The sequence below is a fragment of the Xenopus laevis genome, chromosome 5S (genome assembly GCF_017654675.1).
Source record: "Xenopus laevis strain J_2021 chromosome 5S, Xenopus_laevis_v10.1, whole genome shotgun sequence".
Taxonomy (NCBI): domain Eukaryota; kingdom Metazoa; phylum Chordata; class Amphibia; order Anura; family Pipidae; genus Xenopus; species Xenopus laevis.
Window position 1 is genome coordinate 114,183,906 of NC_054380.1, and position 19,115 is coordinate 114,203,020.

Consider the following 19,115-nt stretch of genomic DNA (forward strand, 5'->3'; position numbering starts at 1 on the left):
AGTTCTTGTTAATTTGTATTACTTAATTTTCTATTCAGGCCCTTTACTATCCATATACCATTCTCTGGTCAAACAACTCCCTGGTTGCTAAGGTAATGTGGACCCTAGCAACCAGATAGCAACTGGAATCGCAACCTGGAGAGTGGCTGGAAAAGGAATTTAAAAAAACACAAATAAAACACACACTTTCATATCTTTTTAAACACCGTAACGCAGTTGCAAAAAGTCCTGAAAAAACGTCACAAAGCAGTGAAAACTGCGCGTGAGAACGCTTCCGGTAATCGCTAGCAATATATAAGACCTTCGCAGTCTTCTTCCGGTATCTGCGCGGACGCTTTCATTATGTTACGTCATCGAGATGCGACGCAGTTGTCGGACCCGAAGCTGGGATATGATATGGCGGCTACAGGGCTGGTACCATAAAGCAGGGAAGGGAGAGCGCGGAGATGGCGTCACGTTGCAGGGCACCCGCGTTCCCTTCGTGGAGGCTTCACATCTCCAGAGAGCTGAGGCGGCGAGACCGGGAACAGAGACAGGTGTTTGAGGAGCTCATCTTACAGTGTAACTATCATTTCTACTGCATTTTCATGTAATCCCTGGCAACATGTCCATTCACCTGGGGCAGCTACCGAGGATATTCATTCTACACACCCCTCGCATCAAACTTCACAAGCTCTAGTTTGTGTGGAATCGTCCAACTCTGTGTGTGTGTGTGTGTGTGTGTGTGTGTGTGTGTGTGTGTGTGTGTGTGTGTGTGTGTGTATATAGAGACACACACACACACACACCCCCCCCCCCTACACTTTGTGAGGCCCAACACATACTGCCTACATTAGAGCAACAGTGCATTATTTAGGATAAAAAAAATGGCTGGTTTTGTCTTGAGGCTTTTGAAACAATGATTCTAAGTTTATTTGAAGGAAAAGGAAAGGTGTTTTTACTTGGGGGTGCATCTGCTTACCTAACACCCTCAGCCTGTGTTCCTATTGGCAGAAAACTGCACAGGCTCTGGGTTATTCCAGCGATCACCCCTTATTAAAACAACCCTACCCCCCCCCCATAGACTCTCCTCATCCCCAGCCTAGCTGTTACCCCGAGCGAATGCCCCTAACTATTTTTTTTTTTTACCCCTCGGAGTAGATTCAGGGATTGGAGTTCGCAACAGCCATCTTCCGGGTCTTCGTGTCTTCTTCTAAGGCTTCGACAAACAAAACACCAATGGCACATCCGATGCTGTGAAATCAGTAGTGGGTTATTTATTTAACTCATAATAGTGGCAACGTTTCGGGCCTATACAAGACACTTTGTTTCTTCTAGGGCTTCGGCAATTTCCTTCCATTTCGGCATGTGTGCAGTTGTCGTGAACCGGGAAATTACTCCAACTGCGCATGCGCCGCTCCACCGCTCTCATTCTCCGATTACCGAAGACCCGGAAGATGGCTACTGTGAACTCCGATCCCTGAATCTGCACCGAGAGGTAAGTAAAAAGTTAGGGGCATTTCCCCCGGGGTAGCAGCTAGGCTGGGGGGAGGAGGGAGGGAGGTCAGTCTATGTGGGGTTAGAGCTAGGGTTTTTTCTTTAAGGGGTTTGTTTCCCCTTTAAAGTTTTTCGCTCTACTGTGCGGCCACAAGAAAAAAAGCTGGAAGCCATCGCTCTGTGATGTTCGCTGGAAGAATCCCGTGCCGGGGCAGTTTTCTCCTGATCGGAGCACCAGACTGGGGTGTCGGGTAAGTATATACAATCACTTGGGGTGCCTAACTTTTGGCATCCAAGTGTAATTCACCTTGCCTTCTCCTCTAAAGAATGCAAGCCTGCACCGGCAATCTGTGGATTCAGGCAAATGCCAGGACGAGACAGTCACTCTGTAGTGGGCGGGGGCTTTTATGTATTTTAAATCCCCAGCAACACATTTTTAGAACTACACTCCTTTATGCAACACTTTCTACCACATAGCTTTTACATTTTTATTTTGACAATTCTCTTTTTAATGTACCATAAAGCTGTGTAGAACCAAGTGTGTGAAGATGGGTAAAGGGCACCTGTCACCCTAAGAAAATAATTGTGCTAGCCAGTCAAATTAAACTTTACTTCTAGCTATATACATTCTATAAATCTTATTTTGGAGTTCACAATCACGGCAGACAGGTGCCATTTTGTGAACACTGTTACGAAGACCAGCTTTGCATCATCCCAAAATCTTGTTTTTGTGTCAGATTGGGGGACCTTAGGCCCATGCACAGCATACACAATTAAAGACAGTGAGGAGGGAGTGGGGATGTGAGAAGTGCAGTGACCTCTATAACAATATGTGTACAAAATGAAAGTGAAAGGAACTACCTGCCTTGCTTCTATGCATCAGGCATAGAGACTGTCTTGACTGCTGACATTTTAAGTACCTTTTTTTTAATGTAATGGGTATAGATATTTTAATTAAAAAAAAAAACTTGTTTTATTTTTACATTGAAAAATACTTTTGTTGTACATCCTTTTATATGTGGGTTACAGGTCCCCCTTTTAAAGTATGACATCTTGTGCTAATCGGTGAAATTAAAGCAAATGTGTCATGAAGTAGCTTCAGTTTCCCTGTTTGCCCTATTTAGCACAAGCCATAACAAAAACCATAAATGTTCTTGTGATTAAATCTATAAGCAGAAAGTATGTTCTGCACTAGCCTTGTTCAATTCACTCAATTTTAACAAGGTGGAACACTGCCCCTTTAAAGGAGAACTAATCCCTAAAAATGAATGGTTTAAAATATGGCATATTTTATATACTGAACTTATTGCACCAGCCTTAAGTTTCAGCTTGTCAATCATAGCAATGATTGAGGACTTCAAACTTGTCACAAGGGGGTCACCATCTTGAAAAGTTTTTGCGACGCTCGCATGCTCTGAGCAGCAGTTAAGAAACTAAGCTTAGGGGTCGTTGCAAATTAGGTTGGTCTGTAATATAAGTTGATGCTACAGGGCTGATTATTAAATGTTCATGCTAATTACACTGGTTTCTGTGCTGCCTTGTAGTAATTATCTGTTAATTACTAATCAGCCTTATATTGTAACATTCTATTCTATGTGTACTGTATATTGTGAGTGGGTCTCTAAGCTCAGTAAGCGACAGCAGCACAGAGCATGTGCAGTGAATCAGCAGAAAAGGAGATGGGGAGCTACTGGGGCATCTTTGGGGAGACAGATTTTTACTTCTAAAGGGCTGTGGTTGCCTTGGGCTGGTACAGAAACACAAAACATTATGTGCAAAAGTTATAGCTACTTTAGTTAGGCTTTAGTTCTCCTTTAAAGGGTGTATGTCTGGCTATTGTATTCCTTTAGTTGTATATGGAATTACTAGAGTAGTGGAAATAGATAAGCAATCTGCCGTACTTTTTAATAAAAGTGGTAGTTATTGACTTTGGGGTTTTTTTTTTACCCACTTGGGGCAGAGTAGATCAAGAGACATAGGTCAAAGGAACATGACTGCTTCCTGTGCACTAGCTGTTGGGGTGAGTCTTGTGGTACATTAATTGCATTTTTCCCTCTCAACAGATAACCGGCTGCTGGAAAAGTCTGACCTTCGGTCTGTTCTGGCTGACAAGCTGCAAACCGAGAAATATGAGCCGCAGAGCCGCCATGACAGCAGGTAGCAATATGGGGCATTATTTATGTTAACTCTGCTTAAAGGAAGAATTCCTCAATATGTTTGTATTTTGAATAAAGGCGTTGCCTTTTAGGTAAAGTATCATAATTTGATAAAAATACAATTTGTGCAATGCCATGAAACCTAATTTTATAAGAATATGGGTCCCACTGCAGAATCCCTTTTGTAGGTGAAAACAGCTTTTGTATCCTTAAATCCGAGTGTTTGGAGAGAAACTGGCCTACTGGTAATTTCAAACTTGCTAATAAGCCAATGTTTAGTCTATGCAAATTTGACAAAGTAAGAAATAACAATATAGGGCCCTCATGTGAGCCTTGTGCACACACAACCATGTTTGGTGATTGAAACTATTCCTTGCCCATTTATTTTTTAATCATACAAGTGATGAGACAACAGGTATTTTCTTTTTCAAAAACAATAGTAGTCAACACATTAGCAGTTACATTTTGCAATACTGTTTGAGCATTAACAAACATCTGTACTTTCTTGGGATTCCTGCTATCTGGTTCACTCTTGTGTGACACATTTTTTTTTAATTAAAAGCTAAATACGTTTTTGTCTCAGATTTGCTCGTTGGAGTTTATGGACATCATTTTGGCGGCAAAACTCTGCAAAAAATCGCTACCTACGAGTACGGTCTCCTAGTGTGGGAATCTACCTTATTACTGTGTTCATATTAGAAGAATCAGATATTTATGTGTAATATTGTAGGAGATAACAAAATAATGTAAATTCAGAGGTGTAAACAAAAAATGTTTCTGTAAACTTGCAGCCAAGGCCCAGATGGAATGCGTAATGATATGCTACTGCAGGACATGGCCCATATGAGGATAAAACACCAGGAGGAACTTACCGAACTTCATAAAAAAAGAGGGGAGGTAACCAGAACCATAATCATCCACATATGCAGCCTTTGTCTCAACATAATGGAATATACCTTTTCCAGCACACACACATAATTGTACCTGGCTGTTACAATTGGATTCTTTCCTGTCGGACCACAATACTTTGCGCACTGAAAATAACGAAGCCTGTTTACTGCCGTTTAAAAATATTTGTGAAATTAACCTTGATTGCATGCTGGGCTGTTTCACTGCTGGTGTATTTTAGCAGAATGAAAAAATGCCTGAAATCCCCTTGCTGTTCCCATTGACTATAATGGCAAATGCCATGGATTAGGCACTTTTTATTGAACAGTAGTAATGCTAGGGTTTCCTTTATTGAAAGTATTTTGTTTTTAAACCTTTAACGTGCAAATCCGGCAGTTCCCTCAAACAGCACTTAAATGCTGGTTGGTTACAACTAATCTCTGCTGTTTTTGCAACATTTAAAACAACAAAGCCAGTCTGTGCATGAAGCATTTAAGTATTACACACTCGCTGGAAGCAAATGAACAATGCAAGAGACTTGACAACGTATTTTATAATTTGGCTCCATATATTTCCAAGTCTGAATATTGACCCTTTATCTAAATTGCAGTGTTCACGATTTACATGGTGGCCATATTTGTTCAATATTTGAATGCAAATCAATAATGGTTCAAAATGTGCATTCATCTAAATCTATGCTAAAAGTATTTGGTGTAAAACTACATTTTACACCATATTCTGTACTGACATAGAGCTGATCAGCAGTAGCAACTGCTTCAGGATAAAGTGCTCGTCATGTGTCACATTTAATCTGTGCTTCTCTCCTTCCTCATCTGTAAATTCTAATGTCCCTCCCTTCTAGCTTGCTCAGACCGTTATAGAGCTGAACAATCAGATGCAACAAAAAGACAAGGAAATCCAAGCCAATGAAGAAAAGTAAGTGAAAGCCATATAGCACAGAGTTTCCAATGTTTCCTGTTTTGCAATTTATCAGATTTACGTAATCTTTTAAAGGTATATTGCAGATCTTATTCCCTCTGTTCTGCAATGTTTGTGTGTGCCAGCTCCCCATGAATTTGGTATTCTGTAGAACCTACTCACCACATTCTTTCAAATTCACTCCTGTGCCTGTTACAGGATAGCTAAGTACTTGCATACAATCCAAGATCTGGAAACGGAATGCCAGGAATTAAGGAACAAACTGCAAGAACTTGAATGTGCCAATCAGACCCTCAAAGACGAGTATGATGCTCTCCAGATTACTTTTACTGCTCTGGAAGAAAAATTACGGAAGACTACAGAGGACAACCAGGAACTGGTGTCCCGCTGGATGGCAGAAAAAGCTCAGGAGGCCAACAAGCTTAATGCAGAAAATGAGAAGGACTCAAAGTGAGTTTGACTATTTAAAGGAGAACTAACCCCCCCAATAATAAAAACCCCTACCCACTACTATAAACCTCTACCCTACATAGCCCCCCTCCCTGTTTCCCCCGGCATTGTTGATTACCCCTCAAAGTGGCCCTAATTAATTTCCTTTGTATGGAAGGAGCACACCTATGGCCAATGACTATTCAATCCATTTATTGCAGCAGAAAAAAACAGCACAAACTTTCGGGGGAGGAAGGAGGTATCCCTCGAAAGCTTGTGCTGTTTTTTTTTCTGCTGCAATAAATGGATTGAAAAGGCATTGGCCATCGGGGTGCTCCTTCCATACAAAGTCATTGGATATTATTTGGTTTCTGAAGCAGCCAAGAAGTGTATGGTGCCTTGAAGTGGAGTGTTGTGGAATTTTGTATTGCCCTAATTCATTACACACGTATAGGTGCAGAGTAAGTGCATGGGCGCCATCTACCGGAACTTCGGTATTCTTTGGGTCCTCTTCCCTCCCTTCTGCAATTTCAGGCACTTTTGGAGCATGCGCAGCTGCTATGAATCGTAAGACTGCTCCAACTGTGAATGCGCCAATATGGCGTTCACTTCCCGAAGCATACAGAAGAGCCGGAAGATGGCACCAATGAGCTCCACTTACTCTGCACCTATATGCGAGTAATGAATTGGGGGCACTTTCAGGGGTAATCACCTATGCACGCGGGGGGGGGGGGACAGGAAGGTCGGGGACTATGTAGGGTAGTGTTTTTTTAATATTGGGGGGGTTACTTCTCCTTTAATATATTTCTAAAGGGAAAGCATATAATTTTGAATGTCACTTTTTTTTTTTTTTTTTTTTTTTTTTTTTCTAATCTTCATAATCTGCGTGTACCCTATAACCAGTTGATCTCTCACAATTTGGCTTCACACTTGCATTATTGCAGAGGTGTGGCTTCATTCTATTTCTGTCTTGGTCAGAGGGTGATTTTAAATGGGAAGGCCAGGGTATCTACTCTTTGATCAATCCTTATGCCCTCAAAAGCTGCTGATTGGTTAACATTCTCCTGTGGGGCCCCAAACTGAATTCACTTATAAAGTGTGATCTCCAAGTGTATGGACATATTTAAATTGGTTAAAGTGGTCAGCGTTTTCAGTTTTCTCTTTGGTGTAGTTCAAAGAGAAGCCTGCACAGAAAAGGTTAAAGCAGACTTTGCAACTGTTACTTCCTTAATCAAATGACCCTATGCTTCCAGGAGGAGACAGGCCCGACTTCAGAAAGAACTAGCTGAAGCAGCCAAGGAACCTTTGTCTTTTGATCAGTAAGTACCCAAAATACCCACCCTTGCACTTCTGAGGATGTTATTTTCAGAATTACTAGCTTGTGTAGATATAGATAGTGATATAAAGATAGATATATATAATTTTATACAATAGAAGATCATGTCAATATTTTAGCTTTCTACTTTGACTCATTTTCTTAAAATGGCCTCCTTTTTGTTTAAACACTCTTCTTTTGTGGCTCTGCATTCCCCCTTCCCTGTTCTAAACTCCAATTCGTGCAAACTTGGTTCAGTAAAAAGGGTATCCTGTTTTATAAAGATACATTCTAAAGCTTCTACTTAATAATCCTAAAACTGATTAATGAAGTTTTAGTTCTGATTACCTTGTCACATAGAAAACACTTAAAACTTGGATTAATAAATATGTACTATTTTCTTTCTAATTATCAAACTAAAAGTTAAAGAACTCTGTTACTGCAGCATACCGGTGGAAGAAGGACTTCATAGTCATATAGTGCACATGTGCTGTAATCTGACAAAGCAGTGTTGTATCTACACTGCTATATTGTCTGTCTGAAATATGGATTAATTGGTTACCCTGCTTTGTTGGTTATACTGTCTGAGACTGCTGATGTGGTCCTTGAAAAACATTCATACTGGGAACTAAAGCTATAAAGTACAATAGTAGGCCCCAAGTACAAACAAGACCTGTTGATATACTTTGCACATTAACGCTTAGCAGGCCTGTTTTGTCTAGGCGCACCCTAAATTATCACAATACCCCTTTATTTAGTTTAGCAGGCTGTACAGTAACGTAAATAAGAATTAAAATATGCAAAGAAGCCAGGAAATGAACAGCTTTATAAAGACTAAAGGCTTCAACCCCCTCCTCCTCTTGGATTCTGATTTGAGGATTTCCTACATCCCTCACCATATACTTTTATAAGTGCAGATTGGAATACGTTTTAAATAGCTGGTATGAAAACATGGCAGGAAGAAACTTAACATATGTAACAACCTTTGGCTAGTTCCATACAGTGTCTCTCTATCCACTGATTTTCACAACTAGCCTTACTCTTCCTAATGTAAAACCATTATACTCTGCCTCAGAAAGGGTCGGTTCCACTGGGATGCTGTAGAACTAGAGTCACAAGTGTAATCCAAAATAAAAATAGTACTTTTAAACAGTAATTTAAGTCTACAATCCTAATACCATTACAGATAAAACTAACCCTTTTGTAAAATTTTAACAGCCTTCTAGTAAAGCGATACTATTCCGTTATGCCTTCATCGTATTCATGATTATGTGGTTGGTATTTGTGGCTGAAACACTTAAGGCAGAGACACACGGTCAGATTCGGGGAGATTAGTCGCCTGGCGACAAATCTCCTCTTTGGAGCAACTTATCTCCCCGAACTGCCTTCCCACCGGCTAGAATGAAAATTGCCGGCGGGATGGCACTCTGAGCGCTTCGTTTTCCGAAGTTGCCTCACGAGGAAACTTGGGGCAAGTTCAGAAAACGAAGAGCTCCGATTGCCATCCCGCCGGCGATTTTCATTCTAGGCGGTTCGGGGAGATTAGTCCCCCCCCCCCCGAAGAAGAGATTTGTCACCGGGCAACTAATCTTCCCAAATCTTACAGTGTGTCTCTGCCCTTAAGGTGGCTAGTTGTGAAATTATAGTAGAGTATACACTGGCTGATCAAAGCGGTCTGCAACTTATTGGCCAGTGTTGAATTGGGCAGATCGGGCAAGTTTAATATTCCCATCAGATCGAGGGCTGCATCAGTTCATTGATCTGGTCCTCAATCTCAATTGTATCAGTCTGATATCGCCCGCTCAAGGTGGGCATATCTGGCAAGCTTGCCAAAAAAGAGGATCTACCAATGTATGGCCACCTGTAATGCTCCCCACACAGTGGTATTGCCTCAAACTTTGTATATACTTTAAATCGTCTAAAATGCAATGCAAGGGCAAGTCAACGATGACGCACATCTGTTCTGGACTGTGCCCACTGAATGTAGTGGTATTAGTGCTTTTCCTACAAACACAGTACACATGCATGTTAACCACTAAAAAGTGGTTAGGGGTGGGGGTTTTGTTTCCCATGTCTTGTTGCTATAAGCAAAGTCCTTCATATTATGGGTGAGGACTTTAATAAAATTCAGTGGAATTGTCATAATTCCCATTTTTGAGGGGACATCATGGCTGAACATTTTGATCTACAACACGCCAATGCATAGATAAGCATTTTAGACCAAGCTTGTTTTACATTTAAGCCTTTTTGGAGGGTTTAAAGTTTTGTTTACTAGCTGTTCCCTGCATAACAATTGTAATTCAATCATTTCACATTCTAAAATCCAGCATTGGGTGTGTCCAGCCACTGCTTTGTCCAGCATTTGTATGCAAATTGCACTTTTACCTAAATCCTTGGTATTGTTAAGGCCCTTTGTGTACAGATGGGTGTTGGGTGTTCTGTTGCTTTGTGATTGGCTAGTTTAATGTGGGCTGTACTCTCCCCTGCTGCAGTGATGATGATATAGAGGTGCTGAATGATAATGCAGACCCTGTGGGAGACAGTGCTGGGGCACAAGCCACAGGCCGGATCATCAGGTGAGCAATGAACACTGTGTATTGAGTGAGCGTGAAGGGTCATAACATTAAATATAAAAAATAGTATTGGGAGACTAATGGTTTGATGGCATGTATATTTTTAATGTTGCATTAAACCATATTTCGCTGCAGTTTTATCAATTTAATTTAAAATACCACTGAAAGTCTCAAGTATGGCTCTTGCTGTGTATTTCTCTTACTACGTTCATTTAGCTCTTAAATTGCTCTGAAATGTGTGCTGTTTCTGAAGAGTGCAAAGGAAAGTATCCCCAAAATCCAGCATCCATTTATATAGCCTTTCATGGTGTGGAGTGGAAAATTCCTGCCCTTCAAAAATAGCAATGAGCTTGATTTGCTGCTTTTTGTGTTTGGAAGCTTTGTGCTGTTTCACTGAATGTCTCTACATCTATGAGAATAACTTAACTAAAGGGGCGCTTCCTATTTTTGTTTGTACTTGAGTAAGTTTAATGAAGCAGTCATAGGCATTGAACTGCAGCAAATCCGAATATGGCACTTTAAACCCACTCTTCACGTCTCCTATAAACTGCTTAGTTTGTTCAAATACATATAAAAAGCCAAGCCTTGCCTACTCTGATTTTGTTAGGCTTTGAGCTAAGCAGCAGCTCATTATAAAGGGGACTCATCCATGGACTGGTAATTTGTTTAACCAGCTTCTCGGCAGAACCAGTACATGCCTTATTTTTTAGAACAGGACGGTAGAAAGGGAAAGTGGCAAATCATATATTATACAAATAGTCCTGGAGGTTGTGTTTTCCAACTAGCAGTTGGACAGGTTATATATAGATATAAAAGGTTTTTGATGGACAAAGTCACTATAACCTGACTCTTTTATACAGAGTAATAGTATTTTATACCTGCTATTTCCTTTAGCAGTTTAAAAGGACTAAGATGGTTGGTAATAAAGATGATGAAATATGCTCAAAGCCTCATCCGTGTGTGGATCACTACTGAAAAACTACAAAAAAAAATAAACCGGCTCTTGCTAGTTGCTGTACAAAGCCAGCCTGTGAGCGGCAGTTTGTTATTATGTGACCACACTGATAATTCCCACTGCAGCCAATTTAGGTCACATGGGCTAAAGCTGGCCATAGATGTAAAGATTTTTAAAAGATCCGATCCTCATCGTGAGACCATGATTATCTCGGTACGATCGTTTGAATTGTCCATCAACTAAAAAGACGTAGCTGCCTGCTTGTCCCTGCAGACATAGATTGCACTGGGACCGATAAAGATTTTTTTAACCTGGCCGATCAATTTTTGGACAGATGTCGGCCGAAAAATCGTAAGATGTACGATCGTTCGAATCCCACTTACCGCACGATAATTTCGAAGGTTTGGTCGGACTTTGCTAAAACCGGTTGTTCGGCAAGAAAAATCTTTCAGTCTATGGGGACTTTAAAGGTGGCCATAGACACACAGATCCGATCGTACGAATCGAGGATTCGTATGATTTTCGGATCGTGTGTGGCGTGTGCCGACATCTTTCGTCCGGCGAAGATCGGTCAGGTTTGATTTTGACCCGACTGATCCCGCCGGAGCCCATGGCACATCGTGATCTGACCGGCCGAACAATCAGATTACCTCCGATATAGCCATGCCTGTTAATGGCATATCGGGGAAAGATCCGCTCGTTTGGTAACATCACCAAACGAGCGGATCTTTGCATCTATGGCCACCTTACTTTCCATTGGTTCTTTGAGCACTGTCTGATAAGGACACATTTTATACCCTTTGTCATATACTGCAGGGTGTCCTGGGACATTCTTGCTTAACCTCCTACTCTAGAATCTTTGAAACCAAATACATTTGCATGAATTTTAGTCATCCATTAGTGTTTGAATCAGAGAAGTGTGTGTATGCCACAAAGTGGTCTTGCATATGTGAATTTGTAGCAGTTAGCATAATTCAGTGCTTTTTGCTGGTGCAATTTATGGTGGCTGATTATTCTGAACAACCGGTTTATCCCTGTGCTCCCTCTTCTGCAGTAAGAGAAACTCTCAACCTGCCTCAGGAGGCCTTCTGGACTCTATCACTAATATTTTCGGGTAGGTCTGCTCCTTCCTACACTGTTTTTCCAGCTCATGCTCATTTGTGATCTGCTACTGAATAGTGAAAGGAGTGTGGCACAAATGTCTAAAGGAAATCCTAGTGAAATGACATACTACTTGTTCAGTGGTGTTGCCTCAGCAACTTTGGGCTACTTTTTAGTGCAGGCAACTTTTCATTCTAGCCTATGGGGGAAAAACGCTGAGGCAGTTCGGGGAGATAGTCGCTCAAAAGACGAGGCGACAAAATCTACTCGTGTTGCCTTACCCGAACAGTCATGACATTTCACAGTATACATTTGCTGATCTCTAATCCAAGGCAATAAAATGAGGATGTCTTGCTATATGTTGCCTTGATGTGGTTTTAGTCCAATGCGGGCTCTAAAGCTGCCATGTATATGTTCAGCAGGTCCCATACACTTTTACTATAAACTTCCATTTTGGTCTGGAGAAACTGAATCTGCAGCTTTTGTGAGCCAGTGCATGGCCAGCTTTAGGCATCTTTAATCTCTTGTATACATGCCACCAGGCCCAATTCAGTCCCTGAAGTCTCTGTTGGTTATTTGATATTTCATGTGGCTATATTCACAACAACAGAACTGATTTTCAGTGCTTGTATTTTAAGCAAATTATCTTGACCGATAGCTTTTCTACCATGAATGCTGGCTTGTGTTTTGATTGCGCAGGATAGCAGCAGCAATATATGTACTTGTATTTTGAATGTGACTTGGTGTGTGACCGATTGTGTGTGGTTTTTTTTTTTTTTTTTTCCTTCTCTTCTGCTAGCATTTTACATTTCGAGGCACATTTATCAAAGGTCGAATTTCGAATTCATGTGTTTTTTTTAACAACTCCCCTAATATCCCATAAATTTGACCAATAGAAATTTATTTTAGGTGGCGAATAGTCGAATTTGAATTCTTAAAGGGCCAGAGTATGATAAATCCTGAAAAATTAATTCAAAATTTTTTTTTAAAAAACTCAATCAAATTGGAATAACTCCCTATTTAAATTTGACAGTTTTGACATAAAAAAAAAATTAGAAAATTCCTTGATATATCTGCCCCTAAATCTACCCTTCCCAATCTTTCCCACAGAGACTTCCCGGCTATAGCACACAAGTTATTTGTGGCCGTTGAGTTGGTGGAAAGCAGTGAGTTTAACATCACAGGCTTAGGCTAACCAGACAGTGGCCAGTTAAATGCAGCATATCCCGTTCAGCAGAACCATTTTGTCAAGCTAGGTACACAGACATTCCAGCACTTGGTTATGAGATGTCCCCCTCCAGTGACTACAGCTACTCTTTGCCATGTGTATATAATGTTTACTAATCCTGTATGTGTTTTTCTAACCCCTGTGATTGAGCATTGGGCAACCAAATATCGGTTTTGTGCCCCAGGGGTCAATCTTTTATTCCCATCTTCTGTTTCTACCTCCTTCTTGTTTATCCCTTCTCTGTGCCTGCTGATCTCTGAGCTCTCCTTACAGCTTGTCTGAGTCTCCCTCCTTGAGTCATCGTTCTGACAATTCCAGGTGATGTTTCTTCTATTTATGCTTTGTACAGTCTAGGGCTGTAATAATGATATTCCATTACAGATTTAATGCACTGAAACCAAGGGTTTTTTCTCTTAAAGGGATACTCTGTCTAACACATCAGTTAATAGTGCTGCTCCAGCAGGATTTTGCACTTAAATAAGTTTCTCAAAGGAGCAAACCATTTTTTTTTTTTTTTTTTTTAAATCTGACATGGGGCTAGACATGTCGGTTTCCCAGCTGCCCCCAGACGTGTGACTTGTGCTCTGATAAACTTCAGTCACTATTTACTGCTGTACTGCAAGTTGGAGTGATATCACTCCTCCCTTTTCCCCCCAGTAGCTTAAAGGACCAGTAGCAGCAAAAAATTTCTAAAAAAAAAAAAAAAAAAAATTCATTAGTATGCTACAAACAAAAAAAGACTCCAACATATATTAAACTTTAAAATCTCAAAGTCTTTAAAAATAACTTAACGAAACTCTGCTTGCGCTACTCTTCAGAAATGGCGACAGGGCGATGATCCATCGTGTGGCGCTCTTTGTCCTTCCAGGCTATTGCCTATAAGGAAGACAGAGAGGAGAAATGGAGTGCCGCACAATGGATTGCCGGTTGCCTTTTCTGAAGAGGATCGCAAGCGGAGTTTCGGCAAGTTATTTCTTAATAAAGACTTGGTGATTTTAAAGTTTAATATGTGTTGGTGTCTTTTTTTTGCGTAGCATACTGACTAATTTTTTAAACATTTTTGCCGTTACTGGTCCTTTAACAGAACAATGGGAAGGTAACCAGATATTTGCTCCCTAACACAAGATAACAGCTGCCTGGTAGATCTAAGAACAGCACTCAATAGTAAAATTCAGGTCCCACTGCGTTACATTGAGTAGGAGAGACAACTTCCTGCCAGAAAGCAGTTCCATCCTAACATTCTGGCTCTTTCTGAAAGCACATGCCCAGTCAAAATGACCTGAGATGCACCTACACACCAATATTACAGCTAAAACAAAATACCCTTGCTGGTTCAGGAATGAAATTTTATATTTTAGAGTGAATTATTTGCAGTGTAATTTAGAAATAAAAACCACATCATAAAAAAAACATGACCGAATCCCTTTAATCGATGCATTTTTATAACGTATTTGAATCAGAATGCCATGCTATTCTGATATTTTACTCAATTTAGGAAATGTACTGATACTTTAGTCCTCAGTTTGACACTCGGCAGGCCACTTGTGTACGTTTTTGTTTAGGAGATTTATTGGTTTACTGTGCCCTTTTAGTGTTAAGTTTTTGTCTATTTTTTTTCTTTAGGAGACGGTCTGTAAATTCTTTCCCTGCCTCACAGGACTATGCAGATTCTCAGGGAGCTGGAAACCAAGAAGTCAGGGTTCCTTCTGCGGCAGTTTATTCCTTTGTAAGTATCCGCTGCAGTTTTGTTTGCACTGTGATCTGTTTCATGCATAATGGTACAACCATATTCTAATACACGTTGTCACTTCCTTATAAATACTGTAAATCTTAATATCTGAGGTCAGTGATGAATAGTAAAAGGTCTGACTGCCTGAAAAGTTCTCCCATATCCAGTTTCTCTCCCAGCAGCCTCTCTGTTTTCCCATCGGGCTCCAGCTGTGCTTTGATTGGCTACTTATGCTGCTGACAGGTTTTGATACTGAATCCTGCATTTCCAAAAGAATAGGGAAAGTGCAGTAACAAGTATTGTACATGGTTATGTAATAAAGGAGAGCAAGGATGGGGGTAGAATTCTGTGCAGTGCATGATAACACATTATAAACTGAGACCTCGTCCTTTTCTGAAAAATCAAAAGTAATCCCGATATTAGTGAGTCCTATGTTTCTACAGGGAAGCATTTCGATTTTCAGAACAAATCACACACTTCCCCACATCAGCCATTTGTCTAAATGGTTCTATTTTTTTTCTTTTTTTAAAAGGATGCCCATGATGGAGAAGTTAATGCTGTGCGATTCAGCCCAGGCTCCCGTTTACTGGCAACAGGTGGAATGGACCGGAAGGTGAAACTCTGGGATGTGATTGGAAGTAAGACTTGTCATGAAAATCCCTTCCTTTAGATTGTTAGAGCACACCCATTTCTCTTGTCTTCAATTCCATTTAGGGGTTGTTCACCTTCAGACAACTATTGTTTTCAGATAGATCACCAGAAATAACCTTATCCAATTACTTTCTATTTTCAATGTGTGACTGTTTTTTTCTAATATCAAAGTGTAAAGTGTAATTCTTCACCTTCTAAAGCAGCTCTGGGAATGGGGGGGGGGGGGTCGCTAACCCTGTTAACTGTTCTAAATTGATACATTTTAGTTGATACATTTGTTATCTTTTTCCCTGCTGAGCAGAATCCCCGAGTTTCATTACAGGCAGCTGTTTGAATTGATACAATAGTTGCTAATATTCCACAGATGCTGCTGAGAAATGTAGGAACTAAATGTTGCGAAATTGTAACCGTTTAGAGTCTGCGCCTGAATTACTGAGCTGCCAGACTGAAACAACAGAGACAGACATTTAAATTTTGGAAAAACAGTAAAAAAATAAATAATGGAAAATAATTAAAAAAAAAGTATTTCTTAGGAACAATCTGAAAACAACTGAACTGAAAAAAGTGTTTGGAATGTGATCAACCCCTTTAAGAGATCATGTATAGAACTGAGAGATGTAGGAGCTCGGCAATACTCTATGCAGGGTCACAAGCCTTCATGTCCGGAGACCTCATTTTAAAGACCTCACCACTTTTCCCTGTTGTCTTGCTGCAGGGTCTGTGCAGTGAACACTTCAAATTCTTCTGCATATGCTTTCCCTTTAGTTCTTTCTTTTTCACTCTCGCGCTCATTCATTCGTTTTCGTGCTCTCATTCATTAGTTCGCTCTCTCGCTCATGCATTTACGGTCACATTCTTTCATTCTCTCTTGCTCCATCTCTTTTGTTTGCTCTCGCTCTTTTGTTCACTCTTTTTGTCTCTCTCTCTCTGTCTCTCTGTCACTCACTCACTCACTGCATTGGCATAGATAGTGCTATATAGTTAATTTTCGTGCTCTCATTCATTAGTTCGCTCTCTCGCTCATGCATTTACGGTCTCATTCTCTCTTGCTCCATCTCTTTTGTTTGCTCTCGCTCTTTTGTTCACTCTTTTTGTGTCTCTCTCTCTCTCTCTCTCTCTCTCTCTCTCTCTCTCTCTCTCTCTCTCTCTCTCTCTCTCTCTCTCTCTCTCTCTCTCTCTCTCTCTCTCTCTCTCTCCTCTCTCTCTCTCTCTCTCTCTCTCTCTCTCTCTCTCTCTCTCTCTCTCTCTCTCTCTCTCTCCCCCTCCCCCCCCCCCATTGGCATAGATAGTGCTATATAGTTAATTTAGAAATAGAGGGTTCTGTTCAAAGCTCGCCAAAAGTGAAAATCCCCATTTAACAATTTTCTTTTTCTACAGATAAATGTGAAGCAAAGGGTTCATTAACAGGCAGCAATGCAGGAATCACCAGCATAGAGTTTGACAGTGCTGTAAGTAATCCCACTTTTTTTTTTTTTCTACATTACAGGAAAACTGAGCTTGTATGCTGATTTGTCTGCATTTAAGTTTGTAATGTAATAATTGTGTTTTTCATAGGGTTCCTACCTTTTGGCTGCTTCAAATGACTTTGCAAGCAGAATCTGGACAGTGGATGATTACAGGCTTCGGGTAAGCTATTGTGGAGTTTTTTTTATTTCCCCCCACCCCATTATTTCAAGAAGTCAGTGATGACTAGTAAAAGGTCTGATTGCATTGCGCTTCCCTAACACACCAAATCATCTCCCGGCAGTCCCTTTTTTTCTTTTTCCATCCTGCTCTAGCTGTGCAGTGATGGGCAACAGGTCTGCTGCAATTTAGGGATAATCCATAATACCAAAGCTCTGTAAGAATTCATAGCTGTGGTAGCATTGGGCATCCAACATATCCATTATAAAGGAGACTTAAGGTGTAAGGTTTGAAGCAATACGCTTTGCATGATCTCTAGTTTTCAATCTGAGACTTCTCTCTGCTCTCATTAACAATTTGTAAAAATAGACATTTATAATGTTCCCAGTAAGCATAGATTAGGGTCCCTTTCTTACTGTTCATTTCTTCTCCATGCAGCACACATTAACTGGACATAGTGGGAAAGTTCTATCTGCCAAGTTCTTGCTGGACAATGCCCGCATCGTCTCTGGAAGTCATGACCGGACATTGAAGCTGTGGGACCTGCGCAGCAAAGTTTGTAAGAAAAGCACGCCCTTTTATTTTGGCTTTAAAGGTTTCGGCACTTGGATTAGGGAAATAGAATGGTTCCTTTAATCTGCCATGCAGATCTGGACTGAGAATTAAAATAGGCTCTAGCGTTTTAGGTACATAGAGGCCCAAACAGCCCCCACCAGCCCACTAATTACTGACTTTCTATGGCACCTTATAGCGGCCCCTCTGGCATTGCCAGAACTCACAGATTGCCAGTCCGGGCCTGCTGCCATGTATATGAGATTCTTCCTTTGAAATCATTTTAATAAACCTCTAAACCTTTTTTTTTTTTTTTTTGACCTTCAGTAATGGTTTAAGTGGAATTAGGAGTGAGTTCACCTTTCTTATCTGGCACACTGGTATTGCCCTATAGTGTTTATATGGCTCCCTATTGATTCTAGCTTGCAATTACACAGCCCTCCAAAGAAGTGACCAATAGTGTGACCTAAAGAGTAAAGATCTACAGAAACAACTTCATGATGGAGCAAAGTGACTTCAATAAATATGTTATAAAGCCAGATTATTTTAAATGTTATTAAAGTTGTTTTCTTTTTTTTTTTTTTTTTTTACTTTTCCTTGTCCTAGGCATTAAGACAGTGTTTGCTGGTTCTAGCTGTAATGACATTGTTTGCACAGAGCAGTGTGTCATGAGTGGTCACTTTGATAAAAAGATTCGGTTATGGGATATAAGGTAAGATCTCTTGACATTTTATGTTGCGTTTTTTTGTTTTTTTTAATCAACTCTCAAGACAAGGTCCTCTTTACCTCTCGTATTGGCTGTTCGATATGTTTTCTTTGTTTGTTTAACCGCATTGGCCCATTAATGCAGTCCTTGCCCGACTGTTTCAATTTTCTTCTGTTGTGATTCAGTCGTTTGGCTTGATCAATGGCTTTGCCACAAGTGAATCTTTTAAATGTATGGCCATCTTAAAGGGATTCTGTCATGATTTTTACGATTTAGTTTTTATTTCTTATTCACACTGCAAATAATTCACTCTACAATATAAAATGTCATTCCTGAACCAGCAAGTGTATTTTCTTTTAGTTGTAATATATAATATCTCAGGTCATTTTTGCCTGGTCATGTGCTTTTAGAAAGAGCCAGCACTTTAGGATGGAACTGCTTTCTGGCAGGCTGTTGTTTCTTCTACTCAATGTAACTGAATGTGTCTCAGTGGGACCTGGATTTTACTATTGAGTGCTGTTCTTAGATATACCAGGCAGCTGTTATCTTGTGTTAGGGAGCTGCTATCTGGTTACCTTCCCATTGTTCTGTTTTTAGGCTGCTGGGGGAGGGGTGATATCACTCCAACTTACAGTAAAGAGTGACTGAAGTTTATCAGAGCACAAGTCAGATGACTGGGGGCAGCTGGGAAACTGACAATATGTCTAGCCCCATGTAAGATTTCAAAATTAAATATAAAAAATCAGTTTGCTCTTTTGAGAAATGGATTTCAGTGCAGAATTCAGCTGGAGCAG

At 40.4% G+C, this 19,115-nt stretch overlaps 1 protein-coding gene and 2 non-coding genes across 10 annotated transcripts in view; all 3 read left to right on the top strand.

The window, feature by feature from the left end:
* The first annotated feature begins 316 nt into the window (after positions 1–316).
* The window catches only part of atg16l1.S (autophagy related 16 like 1 S homeolog), a 28,209-nt gene continuing 9,410 nt past the window's right edge, over positions 317–19,115 (top strand). The window contains 15 exon segments of one of the 8 annotated variants that reach the window (NM_001097968.1): positions 387–561; positions 3,540–3,633; positions 4,424–4,529; positions 5,383–5,456; positions 5,658–5,909; positions 7,142–7,207; positions 9,696–9,779; positions 11,786–11,845; positions 13,334–13,378; positions 14,684–14,786; positions 15,322–15,427; positions 16,818–16,888; positions 16,995–17,066; positions 17,502–17,622; positions 18,222–18,327. In NM_001097968.1, the coding sequence (NP_001091437.1) occupies positions 447–561; positions 3,540–3,633; positions 4,424–4,529; positions 5,383–5,456; positions 5,658–5,909; positions 7,142–7,207; positions 9,696–9,779; positions 11,786–11,845; positions 13,334–13,378; positions 14,684–14,786; positions 15,322–15,427; positions 16,818–16,888; positions 16,995–17,066; positions 17,502–17,622; positions 18,222–18,327 (1,475 nt within the window). In that variant the 5' untranslated portion in view covers positions 387–446. 8 annotated transcript variants of the gene reach the window in all.
* On the top strand, positions 14,902–15,172 carry LOC121394381. The gene has a single exon (XR_005961703.1).
* Positions 17,118–17,398, top strand: LOC121394383. Its single transcript, XR_005961704.1, has one exon.